Source organism: Entelurus aequoreus, linkage group LG24 (assembly GCF_033978785.1).
Source record: "Entelurus aequoreus isolate RoL-2023_Sb linkage group LG24, RoL_Eaeq_v1.1, whole genome shotgun sequence".
NCBI classification, from domain to species: domain Eukaryota; kingdom Metazoa; phylum Chordata; class Actinopteri; order Syngnathiformes; family Syngnathidae; genus Entelurus; species Entelurus aequoreus.
Window position 1 is genome coordinate 20653047 of NC_084754.1, and position 25766 is coordinate 20678812.

The 25766-nt window shown below is 39.6% G+C and overlaps 1 protein-coding gene across 1 annotated transcript; it reads right to left on the reverse strand.

The window, feature by feature from the left end:
* Positions 1–1123: 1123 nt before the first annotated feature.
* On the reverse strand, positions 1124–19855 carry accs (1-aminocyclopropane-1-carboxylate synthase homolog (Arabidopsis)(non-functional)). The gene is made up of 15 exons (XM_062035331.1): positions 18952–19855; positions 13852–14588; positions 13712–13771; positions 13561–13631; positions 13409–13478; positions 12217–12283; positions 11708–11805; positions 11312–11383; positions 11090–11190; positions 10579–10668; positions 10426–10471; positions 10157–10298; positions 8108–8250; positions 7798–7951; positions 1124–3623 (listed from the first exon to the last, which is right to left on the reverse strand). The coding sequence occupies exons 1-15, from the start codon at positions 19595–19597 to the stop codon at positions 3205–3207; spliced, it is 2916 nt and encodes a 971-aa protein (XP_061891315.1). The 5' UTR covers positions 19598–19855; the 3' UTR covers positions 1124–3204.
* Between the last annotated feature and the right edge of the window lie 5911 nt (positions 19856–25766).

Consider the following 25766-nt stretch of genomic DNA (forward strand, 5'->3'; position numbering starts at 1 on the left):
TCAAAGGAGCTACTGTGATGTGCTGCCACTCTTCCAGGCGCACTCAACTGAGATACTGATATATACGTATATATATATATATATATATATATATATATATATATATATATATATATATATATATATATATATATATATATATATAGCTAGAATTCACTGAAAGTCAAGTATTTATTTTATTTATATATATACACTACCGTTCAAAAGTTTGGGGTCACCCAAACAATTTTGTGGAATAGCCTTCATTTCTAAGAACAAGAATAGACTGTCGAGTTTCAGATGAAAGTTCTCTTTTTCTGGCCATTTTGAGCGTTTAATTGACCCCACAAATGTGATGCTCCAGAAACTCAATCTGCTCAAAGGAAGGTCAGTTTTGTAGCTTCTGTAACGAGCTAAACTGTTTTCAGATGTGTGAACATGATTGCACAAGGGTTTTCTAATCATCAATTAGCCTTCTGAGCCAATGAGCAAACACATTGTACCATTAGAACACTGGAGTGATAGTTTCTGGAAATGGGCCTCTATACACCTATGTAGATATTGCACCAAAAACCAGACATTTGCAGCTAGAATAGTCATTTACCACATTAGCAATGTATAGAGTGTATTTCCTTAAAGTTAAGACTAGTTTAAAGTTATCTTCATTGAAAAGTACAGTGCTTTTCCTTCAAAAATAAGGACATTTCAATGTGACCCCAAACTTTTGAACGGTAGTGTATATATATATATATATATATAAGAAATACTTGAATTTCAGTGAATTCTAGCTATAAATATATATAACCCCGCTCCCCAGCCCCGCCCACCTCAACCCCCCCAAATCTCCCGAATTTGGAGGTCTCAAGGTTGGCAAGTATGTCAAGAGTGGTCAAAAATTAAACCAGAAGCTTGTGGATGGCTACCAAAAGCGCCTTATTGCAGTGAAACTTGCAAAGGGACATGTAACCAAATATTAACATTGCTGTATGTATACTTTTGACCCATCAGATTTGGTCACATTTTTAGTAGACCCATAATAAATTCATAAAAGAACCAAACTTCATGAATGTTTTTTGTGACCAACAAGTCTGTGCTCCAATCACTCGATCACAAAAAAATAAAAGAGTTGTAGAATTTATTGGAATATAAGTGTATGTAAACTTTTGATCGCGACTGTACAGAGTAAGTAAAGAGAAATAATACTTTGACTTTGAAGAAGGCAGCTGTGCACATATTTGTGGGAGATAAAGTAACTGAGTAGGTGTCGGGTGGTACGAATGGACCATTACGTGTGGTAGAACAATAAGGAAAGCCCACTCTCGACTATTAACAAAGACATTTCCTTGAACATCACTATGTTGTGCAACTACTGTAACTGCTTTCCCTTTCTGCACTGGAACTCCAGTTACAGCCCACGCAAAGTTTGAAAGATAAAGAAAGAAAACATACAGTAAGTTTATTGAGATGCCTATTAGTTACTTAGAAAATAAGCCGTTTTCGTGAACTGAATTTTGAAATTAAACAAAAGCATGGACAACATTATTGAGACACACCCCTTGCTTAATCTCTTAATTAATAGATCTGGGCATGGATTAGAGCTCTCAAGAGCAAATATTAATTTGATCAAAACCTCTGCCCCAGTGCACAAAGCAATGTTCATAAAGGAATGGATGGATGACATTTGGAGGCCCTTCCAACAGGAGTGACCTCTCCCAAATGGACAAAAAAATCTACAACACTCTTAAACATCTTGGGAACAACTCTATTTTTGTCCATGGTCCCCACTTTCAAATGTAATAAAGTGCATAAAGGGACATATACTCCTATGTGCTTAAGTGAAAAAAGCTGCATCATGGTGCAGATTCTGACTGTGCCAACATCAGTGTGTGACCTCACCAATGCGCTTTTGCAAGAATGGTTGGAAATTCCCATAAACACACTCCGCCATCTTGTGGACAGCCTTCCCAGAAGAGTTGAAGCTGTAATAGCTGCAAAAGGTGGACTGACATCATATTGAACCCTATGGGTTAGGAATGGGATGGCACTTCAAGTTCATATGCGAGTCAAGGCAGGTGGACAAATACTTTTGGCAATATAGTGTATATCAGCTGAGTTTAGACATCCTGCTCGGACTAACAGACTTTCAATGCATGGAACACTTTAATTGAACGGTTATTATTTAATAGAAAATACATTTATAATGTAGCGTCTATCAATTGATTTGAGATATATTTTCAAAGATAATATGAAACTGTCATGCTCCTCTGCGCTGTGCACATACAAACACACAAACCGTTGTCTACTAAGCCCCTCTGGCGCGTCACGGCTTCACAAACGTGTGTACTAAACAGAACTCTTAGCATCACATATACCATTAGGGAAGCTAAAGAAGCTGTCGTAGCGTGCATACACACATCACCATGGCGACAGATCTACACATGGTTACAACTACCTGGAATGATACAGCCTTTTCAAATTGAAAGCGTTAACTTTTTCATTGATTCCAATGACAAGTGTAGGTGAAACTCCATCTTCCATGATTTTACACAACCAAGAAAAAAAGACAGGTTGCCACATTAATAATGAGCCCACCTTCATTCCAGACCTAAGCACTTCTGCCTTACTTGTGCGGGCGTGTCCGCAGACTGTATGGGAGAATACGAATAAGAGGAAGAAACTAAAACACAAATGCAACAGGGAAAATAGGGCCCGTAAAAAAGTTTTTTTTTTTTTGTCTTTCAGCATTTCCAGTTAGGGGTCACCACAGTAAGTGATTTAATTTGTCTTTGTTTTTAACCCCAGATTCACTTCCTGTGGCAAGTTCCTGGCAACGGACATCTCCAAAGGCTGGGTGTTAGGGGCTTGGCCGGTAATCAAACTGTCTGCACGAAATGCAGCAGCTTGTAACATTATACCACAAGGACTCATTATAGTAAAGATTAAAATAAAAAATATGTACTGTACATGCAGATCATGATGAGAATTTGGAGAGCAGACAGTGATTTTGGTTTAAGTATATTTAGCAATTAATTATGCATTTTAGGATCATTTAATTATCTCCCTTCAACACTAAACTTTAAAGCAGAGAAAGTTATCTCAAAGTTGCCGTGTTTTTCTTCTGTCCTTCTCTGGGATTTGCAAAAAAAACATAAAAAACCATCCTCCTGCCGGGTGTTCATGTCAAACTTTTGGCAGTGAACATACTGCAACTCCACTATCCTAAGCTTATTTCCGAACACGCTCCAGCAGAGCCTTAAACACATCAAAACTCTCTGGGTCCTCTCCTGCAGACTGCTCTGGAGTGTTTTTTTCCAGCCAATCAGAGGAGCGTATTTGATGCTTGAGAGTACCAATCAGAGAGTCCAAGCTCTCTGCAGGCTTATAAGCTTGGTAGTCCTGCAGCACAAACTCTTCAGGGCCCAGGAAGCCTGTGACAGGAACAGGGCTCGCATTCTTCTTCAGCTGTCCTGATGACTTGCTCTGGGGGGATGATGTAGAATTTTCAATCGCAGCATTGTTTGACTGTGCACTGTCCTCTTTCACGGATCTCTTGCTCTCCTCTCCGGCTTCTTTGGTCACGAATGACTCCGTGTTGGCACTTCTTTCTTCTATTTCTTTTAAAGCTTCTCGAATTCTCTTTAGGCCTAACACAAAATAAACACAAAACAAGTCAGTAAATGTTATTCACCCGTTAAGATTATAATTATTCCCCCAGGTGACTTTTTATACAGGTACATGTTTTGCAGCAATGTCTCCACAGAAAATACTGTGCCAAACTGAAGCTGTAAACATGATGCTTTAAACTAGACTCTCCAGAAGAAAACAGAAACATTTAGCTCCCTTTAACAGGCAAATAAAACAGACAGATAAATCTTCGGCAAAAAGTGTTACATCTTCATATAGAATATAGTATATAGAACCATACACACTGCAAGATGACACAATTTAATAAAAGTATTTGGATTGTCCAAAAAGTACTGTAGCTTAGAGACAGAGCGATAACCCTTTTGCACTTTGTCCATGCATTTACAATGAAACTGATACATTGGTATTAATATACAATAAGGTTAAATTGTTACTAATAGGTGTCCCAATATAACTTTTTCACTTCCGATACAATACAGGTATTGGAGCCTTGGTTATTGCCCAATACCTCTATTGATATGATACGATATCAGAATGACTCTTGCATACTTTTGTTATTTTGTAGTGTGGAATGTTAGAAAATGTTTAATCAAGTGAAATGACTCAAATGGAAAATAATGATAGGAATGAAAAACAGTGAACTATTTATTTTTAACCATCTGACATAGACTTATGTTGTCTTTAAGTTGAAATGTTTAATTGGCAAAATCTTGGGGCCACTTTAATTCATTAAGTAAAGCTCATGATGCAGTAAGTTGAATGATCCAGATACATTTGTTAAGTGAATACGTTTTAAATACTCCTATGCCGAGGAGAACTTTGTATTTGTAAGTAATATGCAACTATAACAATTTGATACTTGTTTATAACGACAAATGTCATGCTTTAGACTGCAATATTGTTCCATTTTTGTGTGCTTTGTTGTTGCTCCTGGTAGCCTGTAGCCTACCATGTTTACCTTTTGTAAACAGCTTCACTAAAACAGAAGAAAATACCACCTTCTTTGTTTATTGTAGGACATTTAGATGTTAACTGGCTGTCCAACTTTTCACAAGTAAACGCTTTGCAGGACTGCATGTATCGGAATGCTTATATCGGAGGTTTTAGATGCAGGTTGATATAATCCGATTGTTTGTTGTTGTTTTTTTCTGATATCAGATATTGGTTGGGACACTCTTAGTTACTAGTACTAGTTAAGTGTGTGCACAGAAAACCCTGGCAGACACACTTATAGGCCAGAGCATACCTGTCAACCCACCCACTTTTCCCAGGAAATGTCCGTATTTTGCACTTATTTCTCAACGCCTTCTTGTTTCCATATGTTTACCGTATTATAATAATAAATACATTATTTATTATCTATCTCATATTTTCACAGATTAACTGGGAAATTTCCCTTACTTTCATATGGGAATTTCCTGATCAACATTTTTGGCCTTCAATCCGGATACGATTTTTTGGTCTTGGATCCAATCCGATTTTGAGTCCCAACCTGATTTTTGACAATTGATTTTATGAAGCTTATTTTATTAAATGTACACTTTGCTAATATTGTTGTAAATCATATGTATTACATTTGTGGTTTTGAATGCTGCATTTATTTTTTTTAACAAAATCAAGTGGCTTGTGGCACAATAACTAAACAAAAGCAAAAACTACTATTGGTTCCCTCTTAAATCATTTGGATTATCCCCTCAAATTCTTCCTGTATCCAGAGACTTAAAGTACTCCCTGACTGTGTAGACAATAACAAAAATGACACAAAAAATATATTTTGTAATGATTAAAAGAAGAAAAACGAAAATCGCAATCTAATCACTTTAGTATCGTTTATATGCTGATCATAAAGTAGGTATCGATAGTCCCGACAGCTGGAACAATCAGCATTACTTTTGAAGCTTTAGCAACTTCTTGTGTTGTCCTGCTCAGTGTGTGTGTAGCATGCTTAGCCATTCCTTTTTCCTCTATTCCTCTAAACCAATTGTTTTTTGTGTCATGGTGGTGAAGATTAATTTCTTATAAGTGGCTTCACACTTGCGCTCCAATTTCAGGCGGTGTTCTGGCTAAACATTTAACTCTTGCATGTTGTAACAAGGAATCCATAAATGTAATTGTGTTTAAGTGTGTAAGTACAACCTTTAGCCATGTAAATATTGGAGCACAGATGTGGTAAAGATTGACACGGTTCAGCCAATCACCCATCAGTAAGACAAAGACCAACAATAGCACCCGATCCCATGATCTTTCAATTGCAAATGTTGACAGGTATGGACCATGGGTCTCCCACAGGTAGTTAATGAGCTTCCAAGTAGCTTGCCACCTGATTTTAAGTACCACACCAAAAGTTTAAATAATATTTGCTTGAACTCTTAGTATTTTCATAACTCTATATAATGACAAATTACCACATAGCATAAAAAAGACCAGTGTTTGAGTAGAGATCTGCTTCAGAAATAAAGTATAGAATAAACGTTGCCAGTCATATAAATAAAACATAAATGTCCCTTCTCCCTTCTTTTGGTGAAAGTAGCTCTCATAGTGAAGAATGTTGGAGACCCCTGCTTATAGACTGCACTATATACAAACCCCGTTTCCATATGAGTTGGGAAATTGTGTTAGATGTAAATATAAACGGAATACAATGATTTGCAAATCCTTTTCAACCCATATTCAATTGATTGCACTATAAAGACAAGATATTTGATGTTCAAACTCATAAACTTTATTTTTTTTTTTGCAAATAATAATTAACTTAGAATTTCATGGCTGCAACACGTGCCAAAGTAGTTGGGAAAGGGCATGTTCACCACTGTGTTACATGGCCTTTCCTTTTAACAACACTCAGTAAACGCTTGGGAACTGAGGAGACACATTTTTTAAGCTTCTCAGGTGGAATTATTTCCCATTCTTACTTGATGTACAGTTTAAATTGTTTAACAGTCCGGGGGGCTCCGTTGTGGTATTCTAGGCTTCATAATGCGCCACACATTTTCAATGGGAGACAGGTCTGGACTACAGGCAGGCCAGTCTAGTACCTGCACTCTTTTACTATGAAGCCACGTTGATGTAACACGTGGCTTGGCATTGTCTTGCTGAAATAAGCAGGGGCGTCCATGGTAACGTTGCTTGGATGGCAACATATGTTGCTCCAAAACCTGTATGTACCTTTCAGCATTAATGGCGCCTTCACAGATGTGTAAGTTACCCATCTCTTGGGCACTAATACACCCCCATACCATCACAGATGCTGGCTTTTCAACTTTGCGCCTATAACAATCCGGACGGTTCTTTTCCTCTTTGGTCCGGAGGACACAATGTCCACAGTTTCCAAAAACTATTTCAAATGTGGACTCGTCAGACCACAGAACACTTTTCCAATTTGTATCAGTCCATCTTAGATGAGCTCAGGCCCAGCGAAGCCGACGGCATTTCTGGGTGTTGTTGATAAACGGTTTTCGCCTTGCATAGGAGAGTTTTAACTTGCACTTACAGATGTAGCGACCAACTGTAGTTACTGACAGTGGGTTTATGAAGTGATCCTGAGCCCACGTGGTGATATCCTTTACACACTGATGTCGCTTGTTGATGCAGTACAGCCTGAGGGATCGAAGGTCACGGGTTTAGCTGCTTACGTGCAGTGATTTCTCCAGATTCTCTGAACACTTTGATATTACGGACCGTAGATGGTGAAATCCCTAAATTCCTTGCAATAGCTGGTTGAGTAAGGTTTTTCTTAAACTGTTCAACAATTTGCTCACGCATTTGTTGACAAAGTGGTGACCCTCGTCCCATCCTTTATTGTGAATGACTGAGCATTTCATGGAATCTACTTTTATACCCAATCATGGCACCCACCTGTTCCCAATTTGCCTGTTCACCTGTGGGATGTTCCAAATAAGTGTTTGATGAGCATTCCTCAACTTTATTTATAGCCACCTTTCCCAACTTCTTTGTCATGTGTTGCTGGCATCAAATTCTAAAGTTAATGATTATTTGCAAAAAAATTTTTTTTATCAGTTTGAACATCAAATATGTTGTTTATGTAGCATATTCAACTGAACATGGGTTGAAAATTATTTGCAAATCTTTGTATTCCGTTTATATTTACATATAACACAATTTCCCAACTCATATGGAAACAGGGTTTGTATTACTGTATAAGAAATGACTGACCAAGTTGAAGGTGGTGATGCTTGTCAGCAAAGACTATTCGGAACCAGCCCGGTGTAGAGCAGCAGAAGGCCTGGCCACAGCTCAATACCACTTTGTGTTTGAGGAAGCAGCGCCACATCAACAACTCTTCCTCAAATGATGGGGCTCTGAGGAACTGACAAGACACACAAGGAAGCAACATCAAGGTTCCAGAATAAAAGGACTTTAATGACAATGACTTTACCCCTGCAATTCAATTACCTCTGCACAAATTAGCATTAGATTATCAACCCCAGCATCTAACATTGCAATGTGACCTTGGTCACGTTACCTTTCTGAAGTCAGCCCAGACATACAAAGCAGCAGGCCTGTCCAGGTAGTGGATGTCCATTGTCTGCAACTCATCTGTCACGTAGCGGTGAGCACCTTTCAATCGACATCTGTTCTCGGGCAAAAACTCCTTGCTGATCCATTCTGCAGCATGACAGTGTCAAGTGTCAATAGCTTCACAGCAATAGAGTACATTCAATGTCAAAAAGCTTTGCGCATCAGAAACGGAAATGCAGTAAAAATGTCACTCAGATGCAAGAGAAGACTCAGCTTAGGTAAACTGTACCTTTTGGTGTCATCCACATGATATGAATGACTTTGACAAACAATTTAAACTTGAATAGTGATCAGTCCCTTTATTATTGATCAAGCTAACACTCACATGCTGCACAGGCAAAGAGATGATTCTATTTTATTTTTTTAATCTGAGTAAAAATATTTGTTCACCATTTGTCTCAAACCTGAATTTAATTAGATACATGTTTTAGAGTAACATGACCACAATGGAAACACATTGTTCAATTTTTTTTTTTTTTGTGGAAAATAAGAAAATTGACAGAATATAATAAACATTATTCAAGTTGATGATTATTTGGCTTAATGTTTACACCTTTCTTATGCCACGCTGGCCAGGGACCTAAGCTGCACAATCGGCCACAAAAGGCAGAACCATTTTGCAAAATAGTTACACCACCAGGAATTTTAAGAAGAGTTAGTGAATTCCACAAAACAGGAAATAAGTTTGCCGTAAAACTGTATTAATTCCATTGACCTTTTAGTAACCATTTTTGAGTTAGTTTAGTTTTTCAGTACAAAAGTGACAAAGTGTTTTTTAGGCTTAATATGGTACACATACTTTATTTTCTAATTACAGGCCGATTCTGTTTTTCAAGGCACGATTGCCAATCCAACCTGCTTTTTTTCAAATACACATTTCCCTATGTAATTGGTGCTTGTAAAACAGGCTTTGGCATCTAGTGTTGAATGAATGATAGGTGGTGGTCGGAGGGGCCGTAGGCGCAAATTGGCAGCCACGCTTCTGTCAGTCTTCCCCAGGGCAGCTGTGGCTACGAAAGTAGCTTACCACCACCAGGTGTGAATGAATGATGGGTTTTTAACATGTAAAGCGACTTTGAGTACTTAGAAAAGCGCTATATAAATCCCAGGTATTATTAGTGCACTATGTTTGTTTAGGTAAACAAGACACAAATCTAAATTGCCAAGTCCGAAAAAACTGTCATGTGTTCCAAACAATAAAGCACCAGTCTAAAACTCATTTGGCCTAGGGGCCTGTGACATAATTTTATGTGGTCCTCCACATCATTTATGTGGCCCGCTACGTCACTTTAGGTGGTCCGCTACATTATTTCAAGTTGCCCGCCACGTCCTCTTTGTGATCCGCCATATCATTTAAGTGGCCCACTAAGTCATTTTATGCGGTCGGCCACATAATTTCAAGTGGACCGCCACGTCATTTATATGGTCCTTCACATCACTTAATGTGGCCCGACCGTCCATTTTATGTGGCCTGCCACATAATTTAAACGGCCCACCCCGCCATTTTATTACATTACTTTATGTGGCTTGCCACATCATTTAAGTGGACCTCCATGTCATTTAATGTGGCCTGCTAAAGGCTGGAAATAATAAAGTACTTTCTGGCTAGATGTGTTATTTTTTCAAATTCTGAGAGAAAAATATATTGAATGCAATTTCATATGTTATACACTTTAATGTTAATAAATTAATTAATTATCATAACATGATGTTCAAAGCATTGTTTTACATAAAAGTTTTTTCACCTTTTTCACCAGTCAATCTGTTAGTAAAATAAATATTATGATAAAAAACAGTTGCCTATGCCAATTTTGTAACAAAACTATAGTTTGCATTTATATATATTTACTGTTACATGCGGTCTTCTGGGAGCAGCCATAATTGTAACATGGCCCCTCAATAAAAATAGTCTGACACCCCTGCAATAAAGGATTGTTTTGTACATTGCAAGAAGCATGATAGTCTAAAATACACAAAGCTCATGGATCCCCACCTCTATCTTGAAGAAGTTGCGTGACCTGGTGCTGCGTGGTCCCAGAGATGCCATGGAATGAGCCCAGCTTGGCCAAAGCATCAACAAGGTCTTGGTTCTCAGTATACAGTGTGCCTACTCTGTTTCCAGCCATTGCGAAGTCCTGAAAAGGACAAGGTGAAGTCAACAAGTAAAAGAGCAGTGACAGCAAACCCAGAGAATTAACAGTACTGTCAGCAGTGATAAAAAAAAAAAGTCCTCCACATAATGCAGTGCAGCACGACACGTACCTTGCTCAGCCCCCACATTATATGTGTCCTCTGTGGGTCGGGCAAACTGAAATAAGGGCACATCATTAGCAGTAAAGAGGCGATCTTCAGCCGTAATTGTCATGATGAAGGGCCTACAAGAGTAATCATGCAGAGGATAGGTTAACACCGTACCTTTCCAGACTGAGGACACTGTGAAATGTTACTGATTCATCAAACACCGTCAGCATGTACACCTCATCTATGATGGCGTGGAGCTTATTTCTAAAGCAGGAGACAAGTGTATTTATTTCAATGTACACAATAAAGTAAATTATGTCTGATAAAATTCAAATAAAGTATATAAATAATAGCTACTTCAGTGAAGTACTGGTTTAGGTTTATGAGAGCTCAGTGCCTGTGAAGGTCAACAATGGCTATAAAGATGACATGGCCATTTAGAAAACAAGTGAAATGCAGGAGACTCCAGAATAAACTGCTGCATGAAGCACTATGTTAATACTTAAGGAGGGTGCTAAAACTCCATCCAAGTACACTTGATTCCCCACGTGAGACTGAATCTGTCTTGTAAATTGACAAAGCTGTACACGGTGTCTCAGCAAGATGTGAGCTGCAGGATTGCAGGCCAGGAGGATTACATGCTATAGTAGACCACGATGTGCGTTAGCAGACGTGCAGAACACACCTTTTGGCAAACTCTAAGAAGGCCAGCATTTCCTTTGGGGTGTAGATCTCAGCAAGAGGGTTGTGTGGGTTCATCAGTATAATACCCCGGATATTTACCCCCTATAAGGACAGCAACAGTTGTTTTTTAGTAACAGCTTTGGAACATAGCACACCTATAAATCTGGGAAACGATGGGGTTGCATTCAAATACTGACTCAGAACAAACGCATGAATGTATTACCTCTTGCTTAGCCCTCTGTAGACCTTCTTCCAGTTTTCTTACTGTGAGGTGGAAAATTCGACCTTCTTTGTCCTATCAATATTTATAGAAGAAAATAAAGCAGACATCAACTCCAAATACAGAACGCCTACAGGGTAACAGCCTAAGCTTAAGTGCCACAAACTGCCATTATTGCATTATTAAAAATGATCAAATACATTGTAGAAGTTTTACTATCATTCCACCCTGGACAATAGTTGTTCATATTAATCATTACAAGTCCAAAATTAATATGACATTGATGCCTATTGCATATAAACATCTAACTGCAACTTTAATTAAAAAGGCACTATAAATTATTATTACTTGAAGCAAATATGATCTATAATGCATACAAGATATCTGTTCCTACTGTACCTCACAGTCCAGAGGAACATGAAACAACTGGACATCACTATACAGCTGCAGGTCCTCTGTAATAACGCCATAGAATGGACTGGGAATGAGAATGGCCTCTACAAAAATGAAAAAACACACCATGATTGGCTAGATAATGTAACCATCATTTAATTTTGTAAAAGGGATGTTTTTCTTTATTTTTCTACTTTTAAGTATAAGCCACTGTTGTATACTAGTATGCACATGAATGTGTTAAGGGGAAACAAACACTAGTTCTAGCAATGACAGAAATCATGTTTTTTTATTACATGCCAGGTTGATCAACCAAATACCAGTCTTATTTGTATCCCAAAATGATTACAGTATTGTTTTAAAAGGGAGGACCGTTGAATTCAAAACCCATACAGTATGACAAGTTACATAAGATTACCCAAATTAACTTCTTCTACCTCACCCTTTTTCCCCACTCTCCCTATAGAACATTTACCTTAATAAAAAAAGCAAGCAATGTTTATTTGTCTACTCACCTTTTGGGTCACAAATTACTGCTGCAATGCAGGAGAAGATGGAACTGCAACCATTCATCACCACAACCTGAATAAATACACACATAGATATTTTAGAGCCTGAAAGAGTCTCATTGGTGGAGGTAATAAAGAGACCAGGCCTGATGATGAACAAGTTACTAAAATTAAATTAGTTGCTCAAAAATATTGTACATTAAATTGAGACTAGCCCCAGAGGAGGTGCATATCCAACCATATTGAGTAAACGTTTAAACAATTTACTGATAAAGCATGAAAGAAACATGTCTGAAAAAGCACAATATGTGCGATTACATAGTGTGCCAAAAAAAAGCACATAAAGATCCTAGAGTGCTTGCTCTTAATCACCTTTAAATCTGCGGAGAGAGAGAAAGTTTGAGTTGCAAAGCAACAGCCACAAAACCAATATTTGGTATCTGAAGAGAGATGTGGACCAAAGAGGTGTGGACCAAAATCCGTCTTGAGTCTTAATTGCAAGTATTATATAGCACACTTTGCATACAGTTGCAATTCCAAGATGTTAGATGGCAGTAGGGTATAGGCGACGGTGTGTTGTCTAGCTTGGAGGTAGTCTTTATTTAGCTGAATGATGTGCCAGTTTTGTCTTAAGATGTGTCCTACAAAGTGTTTATACTGAAAGTATTGTATTCATTACACACTTGCTGTTTGATTGTAACATGAATCTTAGTTGTAGTTCTCATTACCAAATTTGGAGTTGTTGAAATCGCCATGTAAAATGGCTAATGCTAATCAGTTGCATGTATATGGCAAAGCTAATGTGAATTAGCATCAAGTTAGCACATTTTGGAAAAGTGAAGCCTTACTTTAAGTTTAATGTTTTCCATCAGTCATACTGTAATTTCTTAGTTGGCATGAAGGCAGTCCAACTGAGTCTGCTCTGGGACCTGCTTCAGTGATTGTTTCCACGTCAAGTCTTAGAGCTGGCCGAGTCTGCAACCGGAAGTGATGTCACATACAACAAAAGTATCGAAATGTGGCACGGTTTGATTTTACGTGAATCGATACCCGGCAGTACCGACTGAATTTGGTTAGCGATAATAAAATTACCGAATTTGGTACCCATCCCTATTGATTACACAACAGTACATAGTTGCCAATCCACCCACAGACACTAGAGAGCTTCTACTAGACTCTGACATTACTCTTTACTCACATCGTCAGCTTTCAGTCGCTTTGGAGAATGGCAAAAGTAAGTCAGGAACTTGGCAACCTCTTCTCTCAAGCTGAAAGAACAAGAGGGAAATAGGTGGTATTAAACATGACAAAAGTCATGTGAACATATGAAATGAAGCATGTATATCTTACAATGCATGTCCCCTCCAGTCACCATACTGCAACAGCACTGGGTCAACATACAGCATATCAGGTTGGGTCAACTGTAGTGTAAGTAGTTTGACAATATTGTTATTCAAATATCCACCAGTATTCATGGTTCTTTGGCTGCAACGCATCTCACCCTTTTATGCAGAAGATCATAGCAGAGCTTATTCTCACTTGTACCCATGTTAATGAAACCCTGGGATCACAGAAAAGTTGTATCTTAATTAAAAAAAGTTTGGGATTACATCTTTCTACAAAGAGAAATGTAATTCTCACATTAGGGTTGTCCGTGTCATATCTGTTTGCTTCGTACTGAGCAAAGCCCTCCTGGAGAACGGCCTGGTGCTGTCGGATACTGTTACCACGATTGGACAGGTACACGCTGACTTTAGTAGACTTCACACCTCTCTCGGTTGCCAATCCACCCACGGGTATTGTGCAGAACTTGACAGAGGTGGACTGACCTGACTTTATTGTCCCCTTAGTGCAAACAGTGTGTGCAGTGGGAGCTGGAGAATGTGTCTGAGACGAGGACGGCGCAGTGGAGGCCGTTGGTGTCACCACTGAAGCTGACTGATGATCTAGAGGAGAGACGGAAATGTTCATGGATGCGTTTGCTGTCGTCGCATCACCCTGTCTGACCGCAACCAAAGCCCCAGTAAGCATGCTGAACAGGCGCAGCTCATGCTGGCGCTCTTGCTCCGCTCTCTTCTCTTCTTGCTGTTGTCTTCGCTCATCAGCCTGCAACTCCTTCTCCAGCCGCGCCTCCTCCAAGGAGAGGAGGCGATCTTCAGCGCACCTTTGCCAGATAAGGAAACTGGCCAGAGCTTTGTCCAGAGGCCCATTGCTGCCACATTTACCGCTAACGTGGCCGCATGTGGTCTTGCCCGCACGTCGGCGCCTTCTCTGTCTTACGGAAGCCAAGGGAGGGGCCGCTTCCTTAAATGTTTCATGTGGCGCAGGTGCACTGCCAGATTGGGAGGCAGACCCAGCAAGGTTCAGGTCAGTCAAACCTGTGGTGGAGATGAGAAAGAATATGACATTACATTATGCACACTATTTACTGTACATCAAGTTATGAAAAATGTATGCAAAATATTGCATACATCACGTAATATGCAGATTAATTACCCCATTTATTTTGACTTTATTTTGACCGTACATGCTTCTGTACTTCCTTACGGTCAGTGATCAGTTCAATGCATACGTCAGTGCAAAGATGAGTAAGGAGAATTCTGTGACAAATTTCACTTCAAAATGCACCCCGTTGGTACTTTGGATAATACTGTTACCATGTTTTGAGAAAATAAATTACGTATATTTAGTAAAACAAAAAAAATGTGTATGACATTCGGACAATAAAATGTAATTTGTGTCAAATATTGGGGTATTTTTTAAAGGTTAATTTTAATTATGCTAGCAACAAATGTGATATGATTTAAAAAAAATTATCAATTAACAGCACAAAAAAAATCCCAAGCATTTTCCCACTGCATGGTCAAACTATTATGTAGTCCTTTCATCATCACAATCATTTTCAAAAATGATTAATCTTTTAAATGGGGGGACGATTGCACAGGTATTTCCTAACAGACTAAAACCAAGAACTCAGTTCATTGTATAATGTATTGATTGTTGGACTTGTTTTACAGTAATGATACCACAGAATTACTGTAGTCATCATAACTCATAATAAGCATTTTATCAAGGGGCCCACAGCTAATTGTTTTATGTATTCCAGAAACACTACTACCATAAAAACAACTAAGGCTATCAAAGAAACGACTTCTCTTATGTGATTAATCACAAAATATCGCATTAATCATATATATATGCAGATTAATCACACAATATGTTTTACGCTACATGCTCCTTTGTCTTAACTGTGGATGGTTATCTGAAAGGCGGAGAAGGTTGCTTTACAGTCAGTGATCCGGTCAATGCATACGTCAGTGCAAAGATGAGTAAGGACACTGTTACTGGTGTGCTGGCTGGTGATTTCCCCTCAAAATATACTTAACTTGATTTTAGCTAAAAATGTTACAAAATTTTAAACAAAAAATGGCATGCATTCAAGTAAAATATTTTAAAAAGGCCCTGTATGACATCCTGACAATACAATTGCATTTGTGTCAAAATATTGGTTTTTTTCTTTAAATAAATGTAAGTCATGCAAATACAGTCAGTAAAAACTTGTGATTAATCATGAATAATCCAAAATTAAAAGTGCGATTAATCTTTTACATCAGATTATTCATTTGATGGCAGGGCTAAAAGCACTACAGAGCTCCTGAACGTGTACCAGTGTAAACACATTGGCATCCTCGCGATGGCATTTTAACCTCCTAAAAACCAGTGTGTTTTCCATAAACTGGATATTTTTTCTGAAATGTGTAACTGACAAAAGAAATACAGAAAAAACAAATGTCAGCTACATATGATGCTGGTTCTCAAAGCAAGAACAATAGTGAAGGGAGAAGTCCAGCGCCTGGTCCTTAGTTTTCTGGAATAGGGGCCCCTTGAACAATTTAGTTAAAACGCCCTGTTTTACAGCCATGATATCACAGAATCCCTGTAATCATCATAACACTTAATACGCATCTAATCAAGGGATGTCCAAAGTGCCCGGGGCACAGTTTGCATGTTCTCCCCGTGACTGCGTGGGTTCCCTCCGGGTGCTCCTACTTCCTCCCACCTCCAAAGACATGCACCTGGGGATAGGTTGGATGGCAACCATCGATTGGCCCTCGTGTGTGAATGTGAGTGTGAATGTTGTCTGTCTATCTGTGTTGGCCATGCGATGAGAAGGCGACTTGTCCAGGGTGTACCCCGCCTTCCGCCTGTGTGCAACTGAGATAGGCTCCAGCGACCCCGTAAGGGACAAGCGGTAGAAAATGGATTGATGGATGTTACAAAAAAAACAACATAAAAAGTGGATTACTGTAATGAAAATAGTTGAAATGTTGAAAATAACACAAAGCTGACATACAGGCGGTTTTTAGTGTTAAAAAATCCATGTATCCATCAATCCATTTTCTATTAAAGTATATATTTATATTTGATTATATATTTGAAAATGAAAACTATAAAAAATAATAGTAAAGTGTATTTATATAGCGCTTTTCTCTAGTGACTCAAAGCGCTTTACATAGTGAAAAACCATTATCTAAGTAACATTTTTAAACCAGTGTGGGTGGCACTGGGAGCAATTGGGTGAAGTGTCACGCACAAGTACACAACAGCTGTGACTAGGATGGCAGAAGTGGGGATCGAACCTAGAACCCTCAGGTTGCTGGCACGGCCCCTCTACCAACCGAGCTACGCTGTACCTGTACCCTTTGATTTTTCCATGTGCGTCCCCTCAGTGGAAAAAGTTTGGACACTCTAAATCAGGGGTCCCCAACCTATTTTGCACCACGGACGGGTTTAATGTAGGCATTATTTTCAGGGACCAGCTTTCCACTTGTGCCAGATAAATACAGCAAAAATAAGGGCATGAAAAATACGACTCACTATAACGCTGAATTAGTGGGAGCCCTGTGTTCCTTTGCAATGAGATGCAGATGTAAATCAGCCTTTGGCTATAATCTGTCACATTTATATTTGATATGTTCATTAATGTGCATTGTATCATGTCACAAAGTTATAAGAAATGGCATTTTTTTTATTTTACATCTATAAATAAGCTTATTGGTGTGTCTAGTGGGACAGGCGAAAGTTAAGTCAGACTAAATGCAGTTTTTTATTAATTATTTAACGGGGATAGGTTGATTGGCAACACTAAAAATTGGCCCTGGTGTGTGAATTTGAGTGTGAATGTTGTCTGTCTATCTGTGTTGGCCCTGCGATGAGGTGGCGACTTGTCCAGGGTGTACCCCGCCTTCCGCCCGAATGCAGCTGAGATAGGCTCCAGCACCCCCCGCGACCGCTAAAGGGACAAGCGGTAGAAAATGGATGGATGGATCTATAAACAAGTTTATTGGTGTGTGTGTAGTGGGACAGGCGAAAATTATGTCGAACTAAATGCAGTTGTTTATTAATTATTTAACGGGGATAGGTTGATTGGCAACACTAAAAATTGGCCCTGGTGTGTGAATGTGAGTGTGAATGTTGTCTGTGTATCTGTGAGATGGTGACTTGTCCGGGGTGTACCACGCCTTCCGCCCGAATGCAGCTGAGATAGGCTCCAGCACCCTCCGCGACCCCGAAAGAGACAAGCGGTAGAAAATGGATGAATGGATGTTCCTCTGCGGCCCGGTAGCAAATGCTTCACGGACCGGTACCGGTCCCCGGACAGATGGTTGGGCACCACTGCTCTAAATCACAATCTAATCACTACTCTCTTTGGGGCGGCATGGCGTAGTGGGTAGAGCGGCAAGTGCCAGAAACTCGAAGGTTGCAGGTTCGCTCCCCGCCTCTTGCCATCCAAATGCCGTTGTGTCCTTGGGCAGGACACTTCACCCTTGCCCCCAGTGCCGCTCACACTGGTGAATGAATGATGGGTGGTGGTTGAAGGGGCCGTAGGCGCAAACTGTCAGCCACGCTTCCGTCAGTCTACCCCAAGGCAGCTTGTAATGTAGCTTACCACCACCAGGTGTGAATGTGAGTGAAGCGTGGCGAAGTTGGGAGAATGGCTGTGCCAGCAATCTGAGGGTTACTGGTTCAATCCCCACCTTCTACCATCACGTCCGTTGTGTCCTTGAGCAAGACACTTCACCCTTGCTCCTGATGGGTGCTGTTTAGCGCCTTGCATGGCAGCTCCCGCCATCAGTGTGTGAATGGGTGAATGTGGAAATAGTTTCAAAGCGCTTTGAGTTCCTTAAAAAAAAGGTAGAAAAGCGCTATAAAAGTACAACCCATTTACCATTTTCTACCGCTTGTCCCTTTTGGGGTCGCGGGGGGTGCTGGAGCCTATCTCAGCTGCATTCGGGCAGAAGGCGGGGTACACCCTGGACAAGTCGCCACCTCATCACAGGGCCAACACAGATAGACAGACAACATTCACACTCACATTCACACACTAGGGTCAATTTAGTGTTGCCAATCAACCTATCCCCAGGTGCATGTTTTTGGCGGTGGGAGGAAGCCGGAGTACCCGGAGGGAACCCACGCAGTCACAAGGAGAACATGCAAACCCCACACAGAAAGATCCCGAGTTGAACTCAGGACTACTCGGGACCTTTGTATTGTGAGGCACATGCACTAACGCTATATAAATCTAATCCATTATAACTCAGATGTTATCCTAATATTAACATCTGTCACAATATCTATTGGGCTATTTATTTTCTTCTTCTTCATGTTCTATTGCCAAGTCAAATATTATTTCAAGTGCGACTGTATAGTCATCGGTGTGTTTCATGCAAAAGAAACAACCTGAAGGTGACATCCTTGCATGACCATGAGAATGTTCTCCTTGACCCGACGTGTCTTCTGTCCCTGGTAAGGATTGACCATCAGTTTCTTGCTCATCTCCTGATCTGTAGTACATTTCCGGGGGTGGAACATCAGTGTTCAGCAGACTTTCCTCAGCATCCTCACACTTCACGTCCAGTGGATCTCCTATTTTGGGCGGCTGGCCGAACAGAAACCCCCCGGAAGTAGTCGGGCCGAAGGCGCCTGCGGAGGAGCTCCCTTGCACGTACGAGTCACTCCCACACGGGCTCTGAAACACCTGCTGAGCCACCACGCTTCCACCTAAAGTCGAGTACGTGACCGCCGGCCGATTAGCCAACACCCAGTCCATGACGTCGTAGAATTTCCACGATCTCAACTTGTGGTTGTCTTTGATGCGCCGGTACTCCAGCTTCATCTTCTTGATCTTCTCCCGGCACTGGTCGCCTGAGCGGTAGATGCCCTTTTCGCGCAGGACCAGCGCGATGCGGTCAAACACACGCTGGTTGCGCAGCGAGCTCTCCAGTTCTATCTGGACGGACTCGTCGGACCACAGCTGGAGGAGCTCCACGATCTCCGGGTCGGTCCAGTTGCTGCCTCGCTCGTGTCTCCGGCCTCGAGGGTCCATAGTCCGCTACTTAGACTTGCTCACTCGGCGGTCCTGAAAGGGGGGTGAAAAAACAAAAAACAATGTTCTGTGCTTCTTCTCACCGTGACTACGCATAGATGTACAAGTACTTCCTCTTCGCCAACATAACATGTAAAATGGGCTTTGGGGCGTTTTTAACCCTGCGTTCGATGTTTACTATCTGAGGGGGATCCACATCCGGGTTGGCTGCACATGCGTGCTTGTCTTATTCCGGGATAACTTTGGCCCGTGTTAACTGAGAACAGGGTAGAGGCGCACGCATGCGAGTCAAAGTAAAGCCAGAGCCCTGAGCTGCGTTACAGCGCCCTCTAGCGCAGCGAGTGATTAAAGTCATATGTAATTACATCATAAATCCAGAGGATGGCACTCTCCCACTGCAGTAGAAATAATCCAATCCAATCCACTTTATTTATCAGAATCAGAATAGTTTTATTGCCATTGTTTGAGAACGGGTTCACAAACTAGGAATTTTTCTTGGTGCAATCGTGCAACATAAAACACATGGGTAAAACAGAATCCATCCTGTTTGGGTCCCACATCAAACTTAAGAGAGTAAATGACTTCAACATAAAAGTAGGTGACAGTGTCATCACCAGGAAAGATGAGGTCACCTACCTAGGTTCCATTCTAGAGGCTAACCTTTCCTGTGACAAAATGGCAACCAAGGTAATCAAAAAGGTTAACCAACGAACGAGATTTCTCTACAGAATTTCCTCTCCGGTCAACAAAAGCACCTTGAGGATTCTGGCGGGAACTCTCGTTCAACCCTTTTTCGATTATGCATGCACCTCCTGGTACCCTAGCACCTCCAAAACCCTCAAATCTAAACTCCAAACATCTCAGAACAAGCTAGTCAGGTTACTTCTAGACCTCCACCCCAGATCCCACCTCACTCCTACCCACTTCTCTAAAGTGGGCTGGCTCAAGGTGGAGGACAGAGTTAAACAACTTGCACTGAGCCTAGTCTATAAAATCCGCTACACCTCCCTGATACCGAAGTACATGTCAAACTACTTCCTTAACGTAAATGACCGCCATAACCACAACACCAGGGGGTGCTCCACTAACCACGTTAAACCCAGATTCCGAACTAACAAAGGTCTTAACTCATTCTCTTTCTATGCCACATCAATGTGGAATGCGCTCCCAACAGGTATAAAAGAAAGGGCATCTCTATCCTCCTTCAAAACCGCTATAAAAGTTCACCTCCAGGCAGCTACAACCCTAAACTAACACCCTCCCCGGATTGCTAATAATCAAATGTAAACAATCAAATGCAGATACTTTTTCTTTTTCTTATGCCTTCTGATCTCTCTCTCTCTCTCTCTCTCTCTCTCTCTCTCTCTCTCTCTATGTCCACTACTTGATGTCCATACCCCCCCCCCCTCCACACCCCTGATTGTAAATAATGTAAATAATTCAATGTGATTATCTTGTGTGATGACTGTATTATGATGATAGTATATATGATAGTATATATCTGTATCATGAATCAATTTAAGTGGACCCCGACTTAAACAAGTTGAAAAACTTATTCTGGTGTTACCATTTAGTGGTCAATTGTACGGAATATGTACTTCACTGTGCAACCTACTAATAAAAGTCTCAATCAAAAACATATAACACCGATTTGGTAATAACAAGAGCTGTAACTGAGCTATCAGATCTTGTTATAGACGTAGAAGGAATTCAAAGGAGCTACTGTTAGGAGTTATTGTTCATGTGCCTGATGGCCGAGGGGAAAAAACTGTTCAGGTGGCAGGAGGTGTGGGTCTGGATGGACTGTAGTTTCCTGCCTGAGGGGAGAGGTGTGAATTGTTTGTGTCCAGGGTGAGAAGAGTCAGCTGTGAGTCAGCCCACACGCCTCCTGGTCCTGGATGAGAACAAGTCCTGGAGGGATGGGAGCTTGCAGCCAATCACCTTCTCAGCAGCACGTACGATGCGCTGCAGTCGATGCTTATATAGCACATTTCAAAAAACAATAGAAGTTTCACAAAGTGCTGCACAGTAGTCAAGACAAACATACTAGAAGAGTAAGCAATACAAAACATCCAACTATAAAAGAGTAACTACATAAAACACATCAGAGAAAACAAAATAGACTAAAATCACACAACTATCGTGCCTCACAATACTAAGGTCTTGAGTAGTCCTGAGTTCAATCCTGGGCTCAGGATCTTTCTGTGTGGAGTTTGCATGTTCTCCCCGTGACTGCGTGGGTTCCCTCCGGTTATTCCGGCTTCCTCCCACCTCCAAAGATATGCACCTGGGGATAGGTTGATTGGCAACACTAAATTGGCCCCAGTGTGTGAACGTGAGTGTGAACGTTGTCTGTCTATCTGTGTTGGCCCTGTGATGAGCTGGCGACTTGTCCAGGGTGTACACCGCCTTCCCCCGAATGCAGCTGAGATAGGCTCCAGCACCCCCCGCGACCCCAAAAGGGACAAGTGGTAGAAAACGGATGGATGGATGGATGGGCACACAACTCTCATGCTGGTTTAAAAGCCAAAGAGTAAAAATATGTTTTAAGACGCGATTTAAAAAAGTCATTAAAGAGGGAGCCGTCCGAATAGCAAGAGGGATATTGTTCCAAAGTTTTGGTCCAACGGCAGAAAATGCACAATCCCCTCTGCATTTTAAACAGGTTTTTGGGACGACAAGAAGAAACTGATCAGCTTGATTGATTTAAACTTTTATTAGTAGATTGCACAGTACAGTACATATTCCGTACAATTGACCACTAAATGGTAACACCCGAATAAGTTTTTCAACTTGTTTAAGTCGGGGTCCACGTTAATCAATTTATGGTACATAGCTGACCTGTATCGTGGCGATAATCCCTTAAGAAATTTTTTAAAAAATATATATATTTTCAAATGAATTCTACCATGAACTGGGAGCCAGTGAAGGGATTCTAAAATTGGGGTAATGTGTTCATGTGTTTTTAGTGCCAGTTAAAAGGCGAGCAGCAGCATTTTGGACTAACTGCAATCGAGCGATTGAGGCCTGGTTCATTCCAGCGTAGAGGGAGTTGCAGTAGTCCAAACGTGATGAAATAAAAGCATGGATTACCCGCTCAAAGTTGTTAAAAGATGAAACTGATTTAATTTTTGCTAAAAGTCTTAGATGATAAAAACTAGATCGTACAAAGGCTGCTCCAATTTAAAACCTTTGTCGAACTTAAATCCAAGATTTGTAACTGTTGGTTTTAAATAAGACATCAGGGGGTCCAGGTCACTGGGGTGAGCAGTCTGTTTTACTTTTGAGTCAAATAAAATAATTTCCGTCTTGTTCTCATTTAAGTTTACAAAGTTTACCGCCAACCATGCTTGTATGTCATCAAGACAATTTAAAAGTGATTTTAAACTTGTGGCACTTTTCTTTTTTAAAGGGACATAGATTTGTGTATCATCCACATAGAGATTATATGATATATTATTATTATTTTAAATGTGTTGAATGGGCAGCATGTACACTGAAAACAGAATTGGTCCTAGGATTGAACCCTGAGGGACACCACAGGACAAGGGAGCATAGACCGAAGTTTAGTTTATTACTTTAGTTTATTAAGGATCCCCATTAGTCTACACTGCAGTGGAGACTATTCTTCCTGGGGTCCAGGCAAAAAACATCACACAATCACAAAACAAAAGATTACAATGCAGTACAACATGATCAAATAATAAAATGTTGTGACACAAAAATAGCAACAACAAAGAACCAAAAAAAGTAATAATAACTTTGAGTTTACATAATAATGTTCATACCAAAGATAAAAAGAGCAATACAAAAATATATACACTACCGTTCAAAAGTTTGGGGTCACCCAAACAATTTTGTGGAATAGCCTTCATTTCTAAGAACAAGAATAGACTGTCGAGTTTCAGATGAAAGTTATTTTTTTTCTGGCCATTTTGAGTGTTTAATTGACCCCACAAATGTGATGCTCCAGAAACTCAATCTGCTCAAAGGAAGGTCAGTTGTGTAGCTTCTGTAACGAGCTAAACTGTTTTCAGATGTGTGAACATGATTGCACAAAGGTTTTCTAATCATCAATTAGCCTTCTGAGCCAATGAGCAAACACATTGTACCATTAGAACACTGGAGTGATAGTTGCTGGAAATGGGCCTCTATACACCTATGTAGATATTGCACCAAAAACCAGACATTTGCAGCTAGAATAGTCATTTACCACATTAGCAATGTATAGAGTGTATTTCTTTAAAGTTAAGACTAGTTTAAAGTTATCTTCCTTGAAAAGTACAGTGCTTTTCCTTCAAAAATAAGGACATTTCAATGTGACCCCAAACTTTTGAACGGTAGTGTATATATATTTTTGCAAAAATAAAACAAAGAACCAATGGCCTAAAATATACACATTAGTGTACCAAAGACAAACAATAAGTGACGAAAAAGTACCATCCATCCATTTTTCTACTGCTTGTCCCACAATCAATAAGATAGTCAATAGTCAATAAAAACAGTCATGACATTAGGTACAATCTAGAATAATCTCTTTCCGCAATACTTCTCCTCTTAGTCTATTCTTAAAACCCGCTATGCGGGTGATTGATACCAGATATTGTGGAAGTCAATTCCAGTAAGTGATTGCCCTATACATTACAGTCTTTTTCAAAACATCAGTTTTGGGTTTAAGATGGGTGAAAGCACCTCTTAGGGCTAGCCTGGTACCATAGTTGTGACTGTCATTAGCAAGCAACAGCTGAGAATACAGATATGAATCAAAGCCAAATCATCAAATCAAATAAGCGTCATATAATCCATACATTAATTCATTTTTTAATTATTTCTAATAGGAAAACCCGATGGATACAATAACTCTCATGGATGTGTTATTAAATAGAAAAACAGACACATAACACACAAATAATTCCAGATATAGACAATATATCCATTCATTTTCTTTTCTTTTTTAATTACTCTATTTTACTTACAAAAACCAAACAGGGAATGAATCAGTTCAACCAAATAATACATGATAATGCAATAAAAATACAATTCCAAACGAATCCTAGCCCTGCAACATTTCAAATAGCAATCCCCACAGAAACTGAAAAGACACACAAACACAACACAAAAAAACAAAAAATTCAAGCAAAAATGAATATTATCAACAGCAGTATCAATAATGATAAGAATACCGACATAATGGTGATTAAAAAATTAAACAACAACAATTAAACAAATCACCAAAATCCAGAGGATGGCACTCTCCCACTGCAGTAGAAATAAGCGTCATATAATCATACATTAATTAATTTTAATTAATTAATTAAATAGAAAAACAGACACATAACACACAAATTATTATGACTCTATTTTAATTACAAAAAACACACAGGAAATTAATCAGTCCAACAAAATAATACAATCACAAAAAAATTCCAAACAAATCCTAGCCCTGCCACATTTCAAATAACAATCCACACAGCAACTGAAAAGGCTCACAAACACAACACAAAAGACAAAAAATTCAAACAAAAAATAATATTATCAACAACAGTGTAAATAATAATAAGAAACCCGACATAATAGTGATTAAAAAGTTAAACAACAACAACAATCAAACAAATCACCAAAATCCAGATGATGGCACTCTCCCACTGCAGTAGAAATAAGCGTCATATAATCCATACATTAATTAATTTGTAAATGATTTCTAATAAGAACACCCGATGGATAAAGTAACTCTCATAGATGTGTTATTAAATAGAAAAACAGACACATAACACACAAATCTTTCCAGATATAGAGAATCTATCCATCCATTTTCTTTTTTTTAAATTACTCTATTTTATGTACAAAAAACACACAGGAAATGAATCACTCCAACAAAATAATACATGATAAAACAATAACAATACAATTCCAACATTTCAAAGAGCAATCCACACAGCAATTGAAAAGACATACAAACACAACACAAAGAACAAAACATTCAAACAAAAATGTATATTATCATATCAACAACAGTATCAATAATAATAAGAATACCAACATAATTGATTAAAAATTAAACAACAACAATCAAACAAATCACTGGTATTATCACGTATAATTTCCATCACAATTACAGCCATTAATAAAAAGAACAAATAATAGTGTCACAGTGGCTTGCGTTACATCT

Coding starts and splice junctions, on each gene's coding strand:
- accs (XM_062035331.1), bottom strand. CDS start 19,597: ATGGACCCTCGAGGCCGGAGACACGAGCGAGGCAGCAACTGGACCGAC. Junction 12,284..13,408: donor AGCGACTGAAAGCTGACGAT/GTGAGTAAAGAG, acceptor GTATTTATTCAG/GTTGTGGTGATGAATGGTTG. Junction 10,669..11,089: donor TTCTTAGAGTTTGCCAAAAG/GTGTGTTCTGCA, acceptor CTCCTGCTTTAG/AAATAAGCTCCACGCCATCA.